This window comes from Pinus tabuliformis, chromosome J (genome assembly GCF_031772625.1).
Source record: "Pinus tabuliformis cultivar Carrire ecotype Pingquan chromosome J, CPIR1, whole genome shotgun sequence".
In the NCBI taxonomy this organism is placed as follows: Eukaryota; Viridiplantae; Streptophyta; class Pinopsida; order Pinales; family Pinaceae; genus Pinus; species Pinus tabuliformis.
The window spans coordinates 370,119,568-370,140,324 of record NC_142295.1 but is presented as its reverse complement, the minus strand read 5'-3'; the positions used below and the strand labels follow the sequence as shown (position 1 = coordinate 370,140,324).

The 20,757-nt window shown below is 35.0% G+C and overlaps 1 protein-coding gene across 1 annotated transcript in view; it reads right to left on the bottom strand.

Annotated features, from left to right (window-relative positions):
• Positions 1-20,757, bottom strand: part of LOC149227278 (uncharacterized) — a 128,274-nt gene that overhangs the window by 28,233 nt on the left and 79,284 nt on the right. Inside the window, exons 3-5 of the mRNA XM_089375475.1 lie at positions 11,347-13,346; positions 10,966-11,004; positions 10,676-10,828 (exon numbers count right to left, since the gene is read on the bottom strand). Coding sequence (XP_089231601.1) covers positions 10,676-10,828; positions 10,966-11,004; positions 11,347-13,275 — 2,121 coding nt within the window. The 5' untranslated portion in view covers positions 13,276-13,346. The remainder of the gene's footprint in view (positions 1-10,675; positions 10,829-10,965; positions 11,005-11,346; positions 13,347-20,757) is intronic.

Here is a 20,757-nt window from a genome sequence, read left to right as displayed (position 1 = left end):
CATTGAGAAAGGACGATTCTAAATCTATTTGATAGAATCTGAAGTTCTTGAAACTTGTAAGTGCCAAAAATAATTTAATAGGTTATAGTCTTTCAATGGGGGCAAATATTTCTTCAAAATCAATACCTTCAACTTGAGCGTAGTCTTTTCAAACTAAACTCAAGCTTTATTTCTTATTACTTGACCATCTTCATTCAAATTGTTTCTAAAAACAAACCACATGGTGTCAATCACTTTTTTATTTTTTGGTCTTGAAACAATTTCCCATGTCTCACTATTCGCAATTTAATTCAACTCTTCTTCCATATAATCAAACCATTGCTTGTCTTCACTAGCTTCTATGAAATTCTTAGTCTCAATTTTAGATAGAAAGGAGAAATGTACATGTTATGATCCATTTGCTAATCTTTCTCTATTCTGGACTCATGTATCTTAATCACCAATAATTAGATTTTCCTTAATGATTCTTATGGATGAATATTGATGTTGTCTTTGTATCTTGATGTTTTGTTTCTTCTTCTTCTTCTTATTCTTTTTCCTTGCAACTCGTCTTTTTTGAATGTTTATTTGCTTGTGATTTCTCATTTTAAGGAACTGCTTCATCCATTTAAACGTTTGTACTTTCTACAATTTTTGCAATGATTTGTTGTAACATCTATAAGCCTTCAATCTTGATGAATAACCAAGAAATATACCTTCACCTACTCTAGAGTTAAAATTTCCTAAATCCTCGTTATCTCTCTTTATGTAACACTTTCTCCCGAAAGCTTTGAAGTATTTGACTGCTACTAGTCTATCCTTCTATAGTTCATAAAGTGTTGTGTTGTTTTTGAATTTGATTTACCCTCTATTCAAAATGTAGACTATGGTCCTAACCGATTCTCTCCAAAACATGTTTGATATCTTTGATCCATCCAGCTTTTATGCTTATGTTTTTCCTTTCTGCCACTCTATTCTATTGTGTAGTTCTTGTAACTAAAAGAATGTCTTTTTATTCCACGAGACTCACAAGACTCTTCAAATTCATTTGCGATAAATTCACCTCCTTGATTTCATCTCAAGTACTTGACCTTTAAATCAGCTTTATTTTCAAATAAGAATTTGAAAGCTTTAAATTTCTCAAATGCGTCTAATTTACGTTGAGGAAGGCAACCCATGTCATCCTTGAGTAATCATCAATGAGCAACATGAAGTAATTTTCACCTTGTAGACTTTGTGTTCTTGAAGGCCCACAAAGATTTATGTGAACATCTTCCAGTGGATTCATTATTGAGTACTCATTTCTCTTAAAGCTTGTCCTTATCTACCTCCCATGCTAACACTACCCACAAATAGTGTTTGAAGGTTTTGTAATCTTTAGCATGTCTCTCACTTCTTCTTTGGTGTTGATTTTCACTTGAGTATCAAAGTTCATATGGCCCATTCTTATATTTCATAACTAGCTTTAATATAGTAGTACCATATAACATTTTTCTCCCTTTATCTCATTAAGGATATATACACTATTTTATTTTTTATTTGCATATGCAACTAATTTTCCTATGCATGCCTTCCTTATCTCACAACCATGATAATAAAATGTGAGAATGTGTCATTGATCACACATTTTACTTACATGAAAATAATTATGATTCAAACCTTCAACATATATGACATTGTTGTTTTTGTCTTTCCATTATTGAGACTACGAGTACCTTTTCAAGTTATCCTTGCGGTAGAATTATTTACAAATATCACACTACCTTCATGAAATTTTTCCAAAGTGAAAAAATTTCTCTGGCGACCTATCACGCAGCTTGAAAATCCACTATCAATGTACCATTGGATTCCTTTTTTTGGGTATGAAGTGCAATTTGTACAAGCATAAATTTCTCCTTCTTTAGCTCTTCTTACCCCTTTCTCTCCAAAATTTTGTGTATTCTTTGGTAAGGGTGTCTTCTTCCTTGTTTTGTCTAGTAGATTCTATAATACCACTTCTACAAAAATGTGTTATGTGACAATGTTGTTGCACTCATAACATACAACATTGTAATCAAATAAGGTGGCAAAAAAATTATAGCTTCTATTTGAAAAACCCACTAGTACTTCTATTTTTGTTCCATGCGTTAGTATTTCTTGCATGTGCTCTACAATATATTGCTTTATGACCAAATTGATTGCAAGAAAATCAATAACCAATAAAGGAGTTTCAGTATCGAGTTGTGCAAACCACCTTGATGGAAAATATCTTATGAATTCTTCAATGTTGTCATTGTGAGAAAGATCAAGTTTATGTATGAATTTGTTTTATTTATTCATGTTTCCTTCATTTTAGATGGATATTTTGAGAACATAAGCATAGCTTTTATATTTCATTCATTTAGTTTCTTTGGCGGCTTTCTATCCAAATAATTTGAATTTTCTTTAGGATTCTTCTTATTCATACCATAGACAACATCAATCTTAATGAATGGTGACTTTTGACAATTGATGATTTCATCTAATGTGTTAGTATTCTTTTCAAACTTTAAGCCTCTATTCAACTAAGCAGTTGACTTATCTATTTCCTTTCTTAAGGAAACAATTTTATCTTCTAGCTTCTTGCAATTCTTTTCTTTTTCCTTCAACTAGACTCTCATCAAATTCTTCTATATTTTTTCCTCTTGTAGTTGAACCTTTAGGCTAATAATACCCTATTATCTTTCTTCAAGGATTTATGACATCTTTGATCTTGCATCATGACACTCCTCTTTATATTTCTATAGATACTCATTTTGTTTCAAATTTGTTTTCCTAATATTCTTTATTTCAAATAGGGCACATTGAGTTCTTCTTCAAGATCCACTTGTTCATTTGTTTCAATTCTTTCCAAGACAAAAACATGCCACATCATCACACATCTTCCTTGGTGCCACATCATAATGACATGTCACCTCACAACATCCCCGACCACATAGCTAACACATGGAAACCCCTTGGGTGTACTTTGACTCACCACATCAACATCTACCACACCAGGCTCTTATTAGGCTTCGAAATTGTCGAGAGGAAAGCCCGATATTAGAGTTTTGAACTACCAATGCTCAACCTCCTCACACTTGATACTAAATGGAACAACATCCTAAGATCTAAAAAACTTTCACCCATGTCACCTCTAGCCATTTCCTATCACTTGGCCTCCTGTTGTGCAATCTGATCCATTCCATACCATGTATTCTCACTAAGTCAGTTGCCACATGGCCGAGACATGGAAATATTATCCCATGTCAGTTTACCACATTACTTGCCACATGGCATGCCTCATGGAAATTCCATATCACCATATTTTTCACATAGAATTTGTATTAGGATTATTATATATAGAGAGTAAACCCTAACTACCAAAGTTTTTCTCTCTTGATACATGACCACCATATGCCTGATGCTTGATTGTTGATATCTATTAATTTTCATCCCCCAAACATTTGGTCTATTTTAATTGACATATATGTCATATTCTGTTAGTGTCAGTGGTTTCATGTCAATTGTTTCTTGGGGTTTAACTAACACCAAATACCCAATGTCTTGATCCATCACTTGAATAGTCCCAAAATCTTCCAATCTCTGTTAATTGTTCAACAATGTGGGTTCTATTAGTATCATGGATTCTAGGTAGTGAAATACCTAACCGATAGGGCACAATATCCAAATGTCTTGATAATAATAACTTGATAACTTGAAACTCCCTCCAACTAGCTCTAAGTCATGGCCCCCGTGTCATCCATTTGACCAAGGGATGAAGCCAATGACTTTGTTCCCCAAATTTACAAACTTGTTCCATACAGATCTAGAAATGCAATTGGTCAATCCTTGAATTTCCAAACATCTGCTACATAACTCTATAAATTTAATGAGTTAATCCTTAAATTTTCAAGGAAATCCTCAAATTTCTATGCTTTTAATAAATCTTCCAAGCATATTCTGAGGTTTGAAACCTTCAATGATTAGTCCCAGAATTTTTTCCAAGGAAAGTAGGTTAGAAAGGTAGGGTCAAAGTCTTAGCTCATGTCTATAGACTAGAAGGGAATTTGACAAGAATATAAGCTACCCAAGATACTATTAAAAATTAACTCAAGATAAAACCAAATTTACTGAGAAAAACATTAACATAGCAAAAATACTCAAACATGCAAACATAACACCATGTTTACCCTAGGAAAACCTGAAAACTGGGAAAATCCCAGCTAAGGGAATTCCATTAGATTCATTGGCAAAACCATTGGCCAAGTCAGCCAAGTGATCCTTCACCACTCACATCCCTTGGTCCATTACAATAGAGTCTTCACCTATGCTTCTAAAGGCCTCACTCATGAATCCATGGGCACAAAACCATGGGAAACCAAAAAACCATGGGCTCAAAACCACTACTGTTGACCTAATCAACATTGACTCTTTCCTTGAGTCAATTTTACCTAACAATTCCCCCCTTAAACCTTAACTTTGGATTTCCCTTGACCAAATCCAACCAAATCATCCAAGTGAGTTAGCCTCATTCACTCTATTCCTTGTCCCCCTCAAATTCTATACCCAAGTTATCATGCTCCTTATCACCTAGTTCTAACACTAGATGTTGCTAGAAATTTCCCAGGGTTATGCATGCCTTACGAGGTCTTACAATAGTATGCCTATTTACATGAAATTTGAAAATTTGACTCCATTATGACATTTTTTTTATTAATCCAAAATTTATGTTACAATCCTCTCACCTTAACATGCTTCCAACCTCATACTCTTCTATTTAGAGATAATTTTCATGGCTACATCTCACCAATAAAACTATCATCTCATTGAAACAATTTTCCAAACCCTTTGCAAGCATCCTTGACATATATTTCCATGGCTCTCGACCATGATTTCCTATGGCATAAAACATGCAAGCTCTCGATCTCTATCACATGTTGTATTTTGTAATCGATACAACATTGTTCCATAATCTCTTCATTCCACTACTCACGATGTCCTATGCTAGGAATTGTCAAGCTTCTATAACATCGTTGTGATCTTCGCCAATTGTTGTTGGGCATTGCATCACATGCTCCCAATAAGTGTGAAAAATTGTAACTGCAACGTATATTTCCCGACGATATCACTCTCTCCTTGGAGTATAAACTCCACTCCTTAAGGTATAAAATCCTGATGGTGTGATTGGTAGGATCCTTTGCAACAATCGTTCCAATGAGACTCCCATAGTAGTTTACCTTAGAATATCCAAGAAGGTTCCATGCCTCCTTTTCACTATGACTCTCCTCATGTGACCCTATCCCTAGTTGTACCTTCACTTGATCCCCTACAGTACTATCGACTAATGCATTTCTCACATTAATTTCTCCTACAACCATATTGATGGGCCCATTTATATCATTGCCAATAATTTCATTCACTCATGGCCACCATAGTTGACTCGAATACTGTAAGTCAAATGGCCCATTCTAGTTGTGTTTATAAATATCTCAACCACATCGAGCTTTGTCCACTATAAGAACATATCTTGTCTACAAGAACCTATCTTGCCTTCATTAGATTGCACTTGCTTCCAATGAGAATTTTGATAATTCCCACATCAAGTACATGCGAAGTTCTTCTGGCCAGCGATAGATGTTTTGGAAAGTCTTGTACCTGCGTAGGGATATGAAAATTTTACATCTTTGAATTATTCCTAACTACTCATGCACTTTACACAGCCTCAACATGGATCCTCTCCTCTATGTTCCATAGTGAGGTAGGTTCCTTCAAATTTCTTCAACTATAACTTTCCACTCTATACTCTACAGAAATGTCATCAAAAAATGGTTTTCCAAGTATCCTTTATGCATCGGTCACACACAGACACAATTCTTCACATTTTTCACTAGGAAAAAATAACCCTTGGCAATAGAGGTGTCCCCCTAAAGCCGCACTCAAATCTGATACCATCTTAAAAATTAACCATAGAGAAAACCAAATTTACTAAGATAGACATTAACGCAACCAGAAAACTCAATTGCGCAATCATATAACCATGTTTACCCTAGGAAAACCCTAACTCTAGGGAGAAACCCAGTTAGCATAATTCCATTTTATACCTTGGACAAAACCCTAGCCAAACCAGCCAAGTGAGCCTTCACTACTGGCATCCCCTATCCCATTAAAATAGAGTCTTCACCTAACCTTTTAAAGGCTTCATCACACAAATCCATGGGAACAAAACCATGGGAAACGAAAAACCCATGGACCCAAAACCACTATTGTTGACCTAGTCAACATTGACTCTTTCCCCAAGTCAAGTTTACCTAATATATACTTCTTGAAACTATAGAGACCTTCACCAGCCATGGGGGTACCCATATACTTCATATCTCAAGCATAAACCGATTAATTCTCAAATGAATTCAAAGAAGTCATTGCATATAATTTTCCTCCTCTAAAGTCTCCATGCCTTCTCTCTCAATCTAGTGTATCCTTACAACTAATCAACAATCCAATTAGGTGTACATCATGGATTTTTAAACCTCTAGTTGGCCTCATAAATAGACAAACACTTTCACTTACTGGAAACTTCAAACCCTTTAAGAGGCTTCCACCATTCAAGAGTTCCTTCGTGAATTCAAGAGTTCCTTAGTGAACTCTAGGGAGAAACCCAGCTAGCATTATTCCATTTTATACCTTGGACAAAACCCTAGCCAAACCAGCCAAGTGAGCCTTCACTATTGGCATCCCCTATCCCATTAAAATAGAGTCTTCACCTAGCCTTTTAAAGGCTTCATCACATAAATCCATGGGAACAAAACCATGGGAAACGAAAAACCCATGGACCCAAAACCACTATTGTTGACCTAGTCAACATTGACTCTTTCCCCAAGTCAAGTTTACCTAATAGATACTTCTTGAAACTATAGAGACCTTCACCAGCCATGGGGGTACCCATATACTTCATATCTCAAGCATAAACCGATTAATTCTCAAATGAATTCAAAGAAGTCATTGCATATAATTTTCCTCCTCTAAAGCCTCCATGCCTTCTCTCTCAATCTAGTGTATCCTTACAACTAATCAACAATCCAATTAGGTGTACATCATGGATTTTTAAACCTCTAGTTGGCCTCATAAATAGACAAACACTTTCACTTACTGGAAACTTCAAACCCTTTAAGAGGCTTCCACCATTCAAGAGTTCCTTCGTGAATTCAAGAGTTCCTTAGTGAACTCTATAGTACTTTATTTTAGCCATTTTGATAGAAATATTTATTTTGAGTCTCATCTTTGAAATGAAGGCTTCTACTCTTACACCTAACTCCACACCAACAATGACCTTCTAATTACCACAAACATTTAACTCAAAGAATTTTTGATCTAACCAGTCCTAACGAAACTCACTTGTTAAGACTCACAAAGGGCCTTTCATACCAAAACAAACCATCCTAGTTTTCCACAGGGTTGAGCAGTCATCCTCCCCTATATTCTTAGTCTTAACTTCATATAAGATAAGGCCTATAGAAATGATGAAATATTAACCAATACCAAGACTAAAATCTAACAATCCTATTCTCTTAAAAATAGATGATAGGAGAAGATAAGGATCCAAAAGCAAGAATATGAAGGCTATATAGCCATTAAAACCAAATTTATCATTTCATTTCTTAGAAAACCTCGCATAGCCCATAATACTCATTCAGAAGACAAAAACATAACTAGTGAAAATCGTTAACATCATTTCTTTTTCATTAATAGGATTTGGATTGCAGAGATGCATCCCACAAGTCTACTTATCTAATCTTAATTATTCGTTTAAGACCTCCAGTCCCTACAAGCGTGCATAGATTATCTCACAAACCATTTTTGATTTGAACCCTTCCACATTTTATTATGGAAATATTTGTATAATATCATAGTAGCTTTGGTGAAATTGACAAAATAGTACCCTAGGTTGCACCAATTTTTGAAATCAATTGTTAAGTACACAAAATCGAAGGAAGCCTCAACTTCATCTAAGCCCACACTAGTGAAGACACTTTTCATTGTCATTGTGGTGGCAATATGTTTCAACTTGACATTTCGTTCTACTACTTGTTCTTTTAAGAAGTGATACTTGATTACAATGTACTCTCTTATCAAGTGCATAACGTGATTTTTTGAAATATTTATTGTGCTTTTGTTGTCACAAAGTGTTGAAATTGGATAATCATACTCTACCTTAATATCTCTCAGTGTTTGCTTCATCAAAAGAAATTATGTGCAACATGATGCTAATGATATATACTTGGCCTCTCTTTTGATAAAGAAACTGAAGATTATTTCTTGACCAATCAAGACACTAGATTGTCACCCAGAAAGAATGCTCCTCCACTTGTATGTTTCCTATCATCTAGCACTCCCTATCCGATCTGCATCCATATATTCTACTAGAGTAAAATATTCACCTCTTTAGTACCACAAGCCAAATTCAAGGGTTCCCTTCAGATAGGAATCTTCTTTTCACTACTTGCAATAGAGCTTATTTTGATGCAGCTTGAGACTATGTAACCAATCCTACTAGTTGCATAGTGTATGGCCTTGATGTTGTCACATAGTAGGCTTCCAATCATTAACTTGTACAATGTTTTATTTTATTCTCAAGATTCATCATATTTACTCAATTTACAACCTATGACCATGGGTGTGCTGACCAATGCACAATATTCCTTGATGTACTTGGTTTGTTAAATGAATACACCTTTGCTAGATTGATAAATCTCTAAACTAAGAAAAAATAATTGTTCACTAAGCATAGAGATCTCAAATTCCTTTTGCATTTTGCATTACTAACTCTTTGCATGTTTTTTTCATACCCTCTCCAATAATAATATCATCTACATATACCACGATAATCAATTGATTTTCTCCTTCTTTCTTGATGTATAGATTATTTTTAGTAATTCCTCTTTTGAATCCTTGTTGTTGTAGATATTTGTTAAGTCTTAAGCACTAGGCTCTCGAAGCTTACTTTAGCCTATAAAGTGCTTTCTTCAATTTTCATACATGATCCTTATTTTTTGATAATAAGAACCCTTCTCATTGTTCAGTGTATACTTCTTCCTCTAGATTTCCATTGAGAAAGGCCAACTTGACATCTATTTGATAGAATCTGAAGTTCTTGAAACTTGTAAGTGGCAAATTTTTTTTTAATAGGTTATAGTATTTCAATGGGGGTAAATATTCCTTCAAAATCAATACCTTCAACTTGAGCATAGTTTTTTCAAACAAAACTTGCTTTATTTCTTATTACTTGACCATATTCATTCAACTTGTTTCTAAAAACAAACCATGTGACGTCAATCACATTTTTATTTTTTGGTCTTGAAACAATTTCCCATGTCTCACTCTTCTCAATTTAATTTAGCTCTTCTTTCATATCATCAAACCATTTCTTGTCTTCACTAGCTTCCACGAAATTCTTAGTCTCAATTTTAGATAGAAAGGAGAAATGTGCATGTTATGATCCACTTTCTAATCTTTGTCTAGGCCATACTCATGCATCTTAATCACCAATAATTAGATTATCCTTATTGATTCTTATGGATGAATCTTGATGTTGTCTTTGTATCTTGATGTTTTGTTTCTTCTTCTTCTTTTTCTTCTTCCTTGCAACTCATCTTTTCTGAATGTTTATTTGTTTGTGATTTATCATTTGAAGGAATTGCTTCATCCATTTTAACATTTGTACTTTCTACAATTTTTGCAATGTTTTGTTGTAACATCTATAAGCCTTACCTCTTGATGAATAACCAAGAAAGATACGTTCATCAACTCTAGAGTTAAAATTTCCTAAATCCTTGCCATCTCTCTTTATGTAGCACTTTCTCCCGAAAGCTTTGAAGTATTTGACTGCTAATAATATATCCTTCCATAGTTCATAAGGTGTTTTGTTGTTGTTGAATTTTATTTACCCTCTATTCAAAATGTACACTATGGTCCTAACCGCTTCTCTCCAAAACATGTTTGATAGCTTTGATCCATCCAACATTGTTCTATCCATCTCTTGTATGTTTATGTTCTTCCTTTCAGCCACTCTATTCCATTGTGTAGTTCTTGTAACTAAAAGAATGTATTTTAATTCCACAAGACTCACAAAACTCTCCAAATTCATTTGAGATAAATTCACCTCCTTGATTTCATCTAAAGTTCTTGATTTTTAATCAGTTTCCTTTTCAAATAAGAATTTGAAAGCTTTAAACTTCTCAAATGCATCTAGTTTTTGTTGAGGAAGGCAACCCATGTCATCCTTGAGTAATCATCAATGAGAAACATGAAGTAATTTTCACCTTGAATACTTTGTATCCTTGAAGGCCCACAAATATTTGTATGAACAACATCCAGTGACTTCATTATTGAGTACTCATTTCTCTTAAAGCTTGTTCTTATCTACTTCCCATGCTAACACTACCTGTAAATAGTGTTTGAAGGTTTTGTAATCTTTAGCATGTCTCTCACTTCTTCTTTGGTGTTGATTTTCACTCGAGTATCAAAATTCATATGGCCCATTCTTATATGTCATAACTAGCTTTAATATAGTAGTACCATACAACATTTTTCTCCCTTTGTCTCATTAAGAATATGTGATTGGCAACATTTACGCACTTGGCTGTATTAATTGACGTAATAGACAGAAGCTGATCAGTGACAGTTACTCTATCCTACTTACCAGTTCAGGTTCAGGTTCAGTTTCAGTTTCAGTAACAGATAGAGGTTGATCAGTTTGAATGGGTGAGCTAGTCGATGCCGGATCAGTGTTGTGTTGATCAGTTTGAATGGGTGAGCTAGTCGATGCCGGATCAGTGTTGTGTCCTTCGGGAACCTGTAGAATAAACAAAATAAATCCACGTAATTATAATATAAATTTGAATAGGTTGAATTAATATAAATTAAAAATAAATTCATAATGGAAAATAACAGATAGAAGCTGATCAGTGACAGTTACTCTATCCTACTTACCGATTCAGCAAATTGAAGGGTCTTGTGTCCTTCGCGAACCTGTAGAATAAACAAAATAAATCCACGTAATTATAATATAAATTTGGATGGGTTAAATTAATATAAAATTAAAAATAAATTCATAATGGAAAATAAGTTTTCTTTAGTTTTTATTATTTAGAGTAGCTTTAGAATAATATGTATAAAGTAATTGAGTTCAACTATATCTATAAATTAAATTTAACAATAATCTTAACAAAATAGAAATAGTAATATATATATATGAAATAATTCTTCTAAAATACAATGAAAGATATCCAGAGATGTACTTTTCCTGAAAAATGGATAAATTAAAATAAATAAATGATATCAACATATAGATTTACATTAATTAATTTGTACCTTATCTTTAGCTGCTCCCTGTGCTTTAGCTTTAGCTTTAGCTTTAGCTTTAGCTGCTCCCAGTGCTCCCTGTGCTTTAGCTGCTAAAAAGGCCACATCCAATATTTCTTCTTCCATGCCCTCTTCAGCCAATTTACTGCACTTTTGAAGAACTGCTTTGTTGACGCCTTCTGTCATGTTAACAAAATAAACATTTGCCAATTTGCGTTCTAACAGATCGGAACCTGGACAATAATCCCTTGTTCTGGACAAGCAATCGTTTACAACATCCGTAGTGTCCGTAGGGATGGCCAGCCGAATGTCTTCTGTGGTCCCCGTCGGTTCCTTCTTACGATTATGCCAAAAGTGCTGGAGACTCTTGAACCTTTTATCGGCTTGCCGACCGAGTGATTTGACTTTCTCATCTAAACAGTCAACAAAGTTCATGTATTCCAATGCTCGAATGTAACATTGCATAGCATTTTCAATAACAGAAGCAGAAGCATCACTGCCGTCATAAAATTCGATCATAAGATGGATCAATGAGACTGCTGTCATCTTCCACGACTCTACGTTAGCTCGCTGCAAATCCTTTGCTTCTTTAGCAGATGTTCCAACTTGACCTTCCCAGGTCACTGTTTCGAGTCTTAGTAAGCGAATCAATTGAGGGGGACTGCTCTTACCGTCTTCTTGGCCTTGCTCCATATACCTTTCTACTTTCCTGAAGCCCCGTTCATTGGCCCCCGACAGAAACGAGGCATTCTCTTCTGGAAGTAGTATCCTGTTCACAGTCTGTGTGTACCACGGCCGCGGGTCGACAGCCACTTCTCTTGGTTTAACTTTTTCGATAACTGTTGTCATGATACGCAATAACCTCTGTTTTAGAGAGGTGAGCCAATCCGGTGAATTCATTGAAAAATTCGGTAAGAATGAATTAATACTAGGAAATTTCTCCCACGTTCTTTTGGCCCTAACCGATAAGCGTCCAAAGAATGCGCTGAGATCAATCTCCGCATCTTCAATAATCATACTGTAAAGATCACTTCTTCTAGAAGTATGACCTTGCCTATAATGCACCCATCTGACAAGAAGGACGATCCATCCTATTGCGACGATTACATAGTGACCAGCAATCACAAACTGAACCAGCGTGCTTTTAGTCCCACTATTGAGTGACTCATTATCTGTAAAATGAATGCATATCCACTGAATGCCGTGGACCACAATGCAAAATGTCACAAATGGGAAGGCCGTTGAACATACACCTGTTCTGACCAAGACATAATCAGGTTGGTAGAGACGCGCCGCAAGCCAACATTTGAGAACGTGATCCTTAATATCATTATAGTCCTGCCTATCACGTTGAGTACCATAAGCCGGGAGTACTGAACGAATCTTTTGCGACCCGATCCTACAAATGGTTCTACCGCTCATGACCGCCTTCATTAACAGCACAAGCAAATATATAATCGCCGGGATTAGCAAAGCGCTCCACACATAGTAAATTATTGGGTCAGACCCTTCGCTCCAAAAGGACTGAACCTCAGAGAAAGCATGGAATGCTATACCCAATGCCAATGCTGCAAGATTGCTCCCGACCATAATAGAGCCGGAACGGGCCATTCCTGGAAGCATATAAGCAATGAGCACACACATCATAACTCTTCCGCTATCAATCACCAGCTGATTTTTAACCAAAGTGGCCACCACCTTTTTTGTCTGGTACCTGCTACCTGAATATATGCTGATATGCGAATAATCGATGAAAGAGAGCAATTGAATAATAATGGCGCTGAGCCCAAGTGCTTGTCCTGGAATCCAGGGAGCACCTCTCTTCCACGCCTTCCATAAATCCCATGACAGCAAAATTATAACTAGACCCAACCAAAAAAGCCAGAATGCCAGATCTTCCGTCCTGGGAAGAGTTATAGCCTCCTCTTCGTTTGCCATACCAATTACACCGAAGACGCTGCTTTGAGGAGGGTGTATCCCAAATAACGACTAGTCTCGCTGAAACTTGTCTGCATTTACAATCTGACTAGACTCAAACAATCATGCAAATGGCATTCGTAGGTAGGATAAAAATGGAAGAAAGAAAAACAAAGTGGAAATCAAAATGCCAGAAAATCTGATTCAAAATGACCATAACTGAAACGAACAGAAAATATTAATTAATAAAACATTATTCAAATATCAAACAATATTAATTAATAAACCATTCAAAATGAATAAAACATTGAATATTAAACATTAATCAACCATTGAAGATTAATAAAACATTATTAAACTATTAAATATTAATAAAACATTAAGCATTAAAAATTAATAAATCGTTAAGCATTGAATATGATAAAATATTAAACATTAATTAAAAAATGAAACATTGAACATGAATTAAAGATTAAAAATTAATAAAACATTAAACATTATTAAAACATTAAACATTATTAAAACATTAAACATTAAAAAAGCATTAAAGAATAATAAAATTTGTGAATATTGTAAATATTCTATAAAATATAAATATGGGAAAAAATAATATTTGAAGTTTAATAATTAAAATATATATATATATATATGATTTGAAATTTATAATATTGAAAAATATAGATTCTAAATAACTATAGAATATTGTGAACATTTAGAAAAAAGGGATTATAAATATTAAATGGAAAAATACAAATTGAAAAAACAAAATATAGAGGTTTAAATATATTTGAAGATATAATTATAAGCATTGAAATATAAAATAATGATACAAAATATACATCAAAATTTGAGATTTTTAAATAAATTGTTAAAGAAAATAATATATATATATATATATGAAAAATTTTAATTTGAAAAAAAAATAGAATAATAAAATTTATGAATATTGGAAATATAAAGAATATTGGAAATATTTTATAAAATATAAATATGGGATTTTTAAATAAATTGTTAAAGAAAATAATATATATATATATATATATATATGAAAAATTTTGATTTGAAAAAAAAAATAGAATAATAAAATTTATGAATATTGGAAATATTTTATAAAATATAAATATGGGAAAAAATAATATTTGAAGTTTAATAATTAATATATATATATATATAATTTGAAATTTATAATATTGAAAAATATAGATTCTAAATATTGGAAAATTTAGAATAAATGTCACATTTAAAAAATGAAATGTTGAGAATTTAGAAAATAAAAAAATATTTTATAAGGAGAAGCACAAAAAAATATGAAAAAAATTATTTTAAAAGAAAAAAATAATATTTGATATTAGAAAAAATGAAATGAAAATAGAGATAATTATATATGAAATATGTAATTTTGAAAATAGAGATATTTATATATAGAATATGTAATTTTTAAATAAATTATTAAAGAAAATATATGAGTGGACCTAATGGTTAAGAGCATGTGTTTCCTCTTAAGAGGTCACAGGTTCAAAACGAGACAGGGTAGAGTATCTATAGCTATGAAGAGGTGGGTCCCTTGTCCCACAAACAAAGGGGTTCTCAAACACCAATTTGATGTAGAATAACAAAATTTAAGAATATTATAAATGTTAGAAATATTACAAAATTTACAAAAAAAAAAAAAAAAATGGGTTTATTAATAATTAGAATAGATATATATATATATATATATATAGATATAGATATAGATATAGATATAGATATAGATATAGATATAGATATATATATATATATATATATAATAGAAGTTTTAAAGTTGATAATATTGAAAAATATGCATTTCAAATATTCAAAATTGGAAAAAATCAAATGAAAATATGGATATTTATATGTTGAATATGAGATGTTGGAAATTCAATTTGAATATTGAAATTATATTTGAAATTGAAATATTTGAACAATAGGGGTAATGAGAATGTTAATTTCTTTTGGAAAATGCATAAAAGGAAGTGATATTGGTAAGAAGGCGTTACTACTGGTGTTTTGGAAGATGTCTCGATTTTGTTCATGGAGGTGGAGGAAGGAAACTAGAAACGAAAACAATCGAGGCAGTCCAAAATTATATTGGCGGGACGACGTTTTTGAACTACATCTTTGTGCATGTTCCTTTCCTCTAGTTTCTGTTACTCGGGTTCGTAACATTTCTGGGTGGTTGGCGAATGTTGGTGGGATCCTGGGCTCGATTTGGGACGGCGTCAATTGTTGCTAGGGTTGAGTTGCATAGATTTTCTTTTGGTCTTCTGTGGCCTTTAAAAGGTCTGCCTCCCTTCCTATGGTTTTTTTTTGGATAATGAATTGCGAAGAAAGAAAGGATTTTTTTTTTTTCTATAATGACAAATGATGTGCGAGTGTGGACATAAGGTCCATGAGTCACGTGAACAGTTCATTAGCCTTCGTAGAGACCCAAGTTAGTTACTAAGCCCAACTCGCTAGGTAGCAGCCTGGAAAAGCAGTGACGGGTTCTCTTAGAGGTCTCGTGTTGTCGTTATGGGATTTTTGAAATTGGTAAACTACACAGTACCGTAATGATAATGTAACAACCCTCGATAAAAATCCATGTAAAAAATATAAGACCACGGTCGATGGGACACGTACTCCAAGTTGAATGGTGGGCAAGACATCCTAGTGGGTGTTCATTTTGGTTATTATGGCTAAAGGAAAATGGAAAAGGCATTGACAAAGGCTTTGGAAAGGAAAAATGACATTTTTGGCACATTTGTTTATGAAAATAATGGAAATTAGCAGAAAAGGGAGGTGAAAGGTAACACATTGCATGTGAGAAGGAAAATGAGGAAAATAATGGAAAATGAAAGAAATATAGGCCTTATTGATAAAAAGGCTTATGAGGATCAGTTGGGAAGCTTGATCAATTCAATTTTGGAGCTCTCTCATTATTCTCTCTCTCACTCTTGGGAAGCAAAGATCAAGCAAGGGAAAGCAGGATCAAGCAGTTACAATAGGATTCTTTGCAGGTATTGATTTTCATGTGTGATTTCCTTGCTAGATTTGGCATGCAAGGTATTGCATGTGGTTCTTTTATTGTTATGGCATGGGTCGTGCTAGGTGTGACAGTGTCTTTCAGCCTAGCATTGCCATTTCCTGATAGCCTTGATGAGATGGGTTCTCATACTTCAGTTGAGCTGGATCGCTGGATAGATTCGAAGTTCAGTGGGGTGGAACTCCTAAATGACAAACACATGGCTTAGTGGTCCCTGAACCGGACTGTGGATCATAGTAATGCCACTGGCCTAGTAACCCCTGAGTCAGACTATGGGTTGTGGTAAAGCTAGGATTGTGTGCCTCAGTGGACCTAGTAATCCTTGCCGGTGAATGGTCGTATATACAGTAAAGCCAAGAGGTGGATTTCTCTCCGTTGGACCTAGTAGTCCCGGGAAGGGATGTACGATAAAGCTTGGAGAGTGGGTCTCAGTGTAGGGCCTAGTGATACCTAGATCGTATTGTGGGTTACGGTAAAGCCTAAGAGATTAGGAGGCACTAAAAATCCTCACAGTGTTGGTGGAGAACTCCGGTAGCATCCATTCTTGTTTGGTTATTTTTGGTTGGTTATTGCTAGGTTGTGTTATATTCTTTCCATGACTACCCCATGCACAGGGGGTCCACAGGCATTGCCGGGGGGTCATGGGGGGGTGGCTACTACCCTTGTCACGAGATAAGCAGGGGGGAAATAGCCCCCCTGCATAGGATCCAAGGAAATGCCCTGGGAAATTTTTTTGGACCCTATATTAGGTGGGCGGACCTACCTATGGTTTTCTACATGGATTTCGCACATGGTTTTGGACATGATGGTTTTCAGTCCATGGTATTTTGTAAATCCGGTCAAGGGAACTACAGTTAAGTTCTAATCCAGGGTTAATAGATTGGGGTGTATGGATGCTTCGACATGTATATATATATATGTATTGTAACATTGAAATGAATAATAATAATGAAAAAGCAATCTTGTAGTCCCCATTTTGGGATCCAGGGGAAAATATCTATGTATATTTGTTTTATGTTTTATGCTCTCACCATTGTTTATTTTTTGTTTTTAGAATTCATATGTAGGTAATTGTTTTACAGGGCTAAAACCTACATTTGGTATCAGAGTTGTTTGGCTTCAAGGAGACACCTGTGTTGCTAAGGGGTTTTTTGCTCAGGCCTATGGTAGACCATGTTCAGTGGGAGATCTACGGGATCAATTTTTGTGGTGAAAGAAGATGGCGAGTAGTGGAAAGATAGAGATAGAGAAATTTAATGGTCAGAGTTTTGATTTGTGGAAACTCAAGATGGAGGATCTGCTAGTGGATAAAGATCAGTGGATTGTGGTAGATCCAGGTACTAAACCAACAACAATGTCAGTTAAAGACTGGGCGAAGTTGGATCAGAAGGCAAAGAGTACAATAGTATTGCTGAATGTATCAGGGGAAGCTTCAACGAAGGCTTTGTGGGACAAGTTAGGGACTTTGTACCAATATAAGTCTCTAGTGAATAAAATGTTCCTATGAAAAAAGTTATATAACCTGAGGATGAAAGATGGAGACTTAGTGATAAAGCATATGAATGCATTTAATACTATGGTAAGGCAGTTATTATCTGTTCATATTAAAATTTCAGATGAAGATAAGCGCATCAGTTTTTTGTGTTCTCTACTAGATTCGTGGGATAGTCTAGTTGTTGCAATAGGTAGCAATGCAACTGCCTTGCAGTTTTATGAAATAGTCTCATCCTTGTTGTCGGAGGAGATGAGACAAAAAAATATGGAGGGTCATAATGGTGATGCGTTCTTTGTACGAGGGTGATCCTAGAACAAAAAAAAAATAAGTCCTCGAGTGGGAGATCTAAATCTAGAGGGAGATCTAAATCTCCAAGAAAACCTGTAAAGGTGTGCTCAAAATGTAGAATGGAAGGGCACTTCAAAAGGGATTGTAAATATAAATCTCTTGAGAAAGGAAAGGGTTCTGATGATGCTCCTTCTACAGAGGTGAAAACCACCTTAAATGAAGTTGGGGATGTGTACTTGGCTTCTTCAAGTACACATGTAGATCATGAGGCATGGTTGATTGAATCAGGTGCATCCTTTCACTTCACTCCCCATAGAGAGTGGTTCTGCGAGTATGAGAAATATGATGGCAGCGATGTCTACTTAGGGGATGAAAGGAAGGCAAGAATTGTTGGTCGTGGAAAAGTCAAGTTGAAGTTGCAAGGTGGAAGGATTTGAACACTTTCGGGTGTTCTACATATTCCTGCATTGGCCAAAAATATGATTTCAATAAGCAAGCTGGATGATGCAGGTGTAAAAGTAGAGTTCGAGAAAGATACCTGCAAGATGGTTCAGGGAGCACTGATATTGATGTGGGGAGTTCGGGTTGGAACTCTCTACAATCTTTAAGGTAGCACTGATATTGATGGGTGCAATAGTTCTATGGTTCCTGGAAGTGGAGCAGAAAATCTAGTGATATATGGAGAAAAGACCATGCTATGGGATCAAAGGCTTAGACATATTGGACAGAAGGTCCTTCAAATACTACATGGTAAAGGTATGATAGAAGGTATGTCTAATAGCTCTCTGGATTTTGATTTATGTGAAAATTATGTATATGGGAAGCATAATCGGGTGAGTTTCCCTTCTGGTGATAAGAGGGTGAAACATACATTATAGCTTGTGCAAAGTGATGTGTTTGGACCTGTCTCGGTTCCATCACTAGGAAAGTTTGTGCACTATGTATCATTTATAGATGACTTCTCAAGGAATACATGGATATATTTCCTTAGGAAGAAATCTGAAGTCTTTGACATGTTTAAATAATTTAAGGCTCTGGTGGAAAACCAAACAGAGAAGAAGATAAAGGTGTTGAGGACAAATAACAGTGGAGATTTTTGCAAGATGGAATTTGAAGAGCTTTGTAAGAAGTGTGGTATAGCATGACAGAAGACTACTCCATACACACCTAAGCAAAATGGAGTTTCAGAAAGAATGAACAAGACATTGATGGAAAGGGCAAGAAGCATGCTCAGTGGTGTCGTATTAGGATAGAATTCTGGGAAGAGGTGGTGGAGACTGCATGTTACGTGGTCAACAAATCACCTTCATCAGTGCACCATCAGCGTTGGGGGATAAGACTCCACAAGAGGTATGGTCTAGTAAGAAACCTTCTCTTTCACATCTAAGGGTATTTGGATATGATGCATATGTACATGTTTCAAAGGAGAAATGAACAAAGTTAGATAGTAAATCTAAAAAATGCATCTTTATTGGGTATAAGGATGGTTTAAAAGGTTATAAGCTTTGGAACTAACAAACATGGAAGGTTGTGTACATCCGAGATGTGGTGTTTAGAGAGGAAGAATCAGACTCAGAAGAGGAATTAGAAGATGAACAACCACAAGCTCCAACTGCAAGGAGATCAATTCAAGAAAGAAGGTAGCCAAAAAGGTATAGTCCATCTGTTTTTTGTTCAAATTTTTCTTTATCTATTACTGATTATGATCCCAGAACTATGAGGGAAGCAGTAGATTCAGAGGATGGAAAACTCTAGAAAGAGGCCATGGTTGATGAAATGGCATCTTTGCACAAAAATGAGGCTTGGGATCTCATGGAGTTGCTGGCTAGAAGCAAATCCATTGGCAACAAATGGATGTTCAAGAAGAAGAAGAATGAAGAAGGAAAGGTGGAGAAATACAAAGCTCGGTTGGTAGCAAAAGATTATTCCCAGGTGTCGGGAATTGATTTTGGTGATATTTTTTCTCCTGTTTCCAAGGTAGCTTCTATTATATTTCTTTTATCTATTGTTGCTACTTTTGATTTGAGGTGGAGAAGATGGATGTGAAGACAACATTTCTTCATAGGGATCTAGAAGAAGAGATCTGCATGAAGCAACCTTAAGGCTTTATGGTGAAGGGTAAGAAAGAACTAGTATGCAAGTTAAAAAGGTCTTTGTATGGGTTAAAACAATCACCAAGGATGTGGCATCAAAAATTTGATACATTTATGTGGGGACTTGGCTTCACCAGAATCAAAGCAGATCATTGTGTGTATTTTAAATTAATTGGTGACCGTTTTATTTATCTGGTCTTGTATGTGGATGATATGTAGCTGGTTGGAAATGAAATAGAAATTATCCAGGATTTAAAGACCCAATTTTCCTCCAAGTTCGACATTAAAGATCTTGCTGCTACAAACTATATTTTTGGCATGGAAATTAAATGAGATTGGGAAAAGAGGAAGCTCTGGTTAAACCAGAAGATGTATGTCGAGACAATATTGTAGAGGTTTAATATGAAAGATAGTAAATCGGTGAAGGTTCCTATTCTTGTAGGTGTAAAGTTATCTGTTGAATAGTGTCCCAAGACACAAGAAGAGGAAGATGACATGTCTCGTGTTCCATATGCAAGTGCAGTCGGTAGCCTGATGTATGAAATGGTATGTACTAAACCAGGCATTGCACATACAGTGGA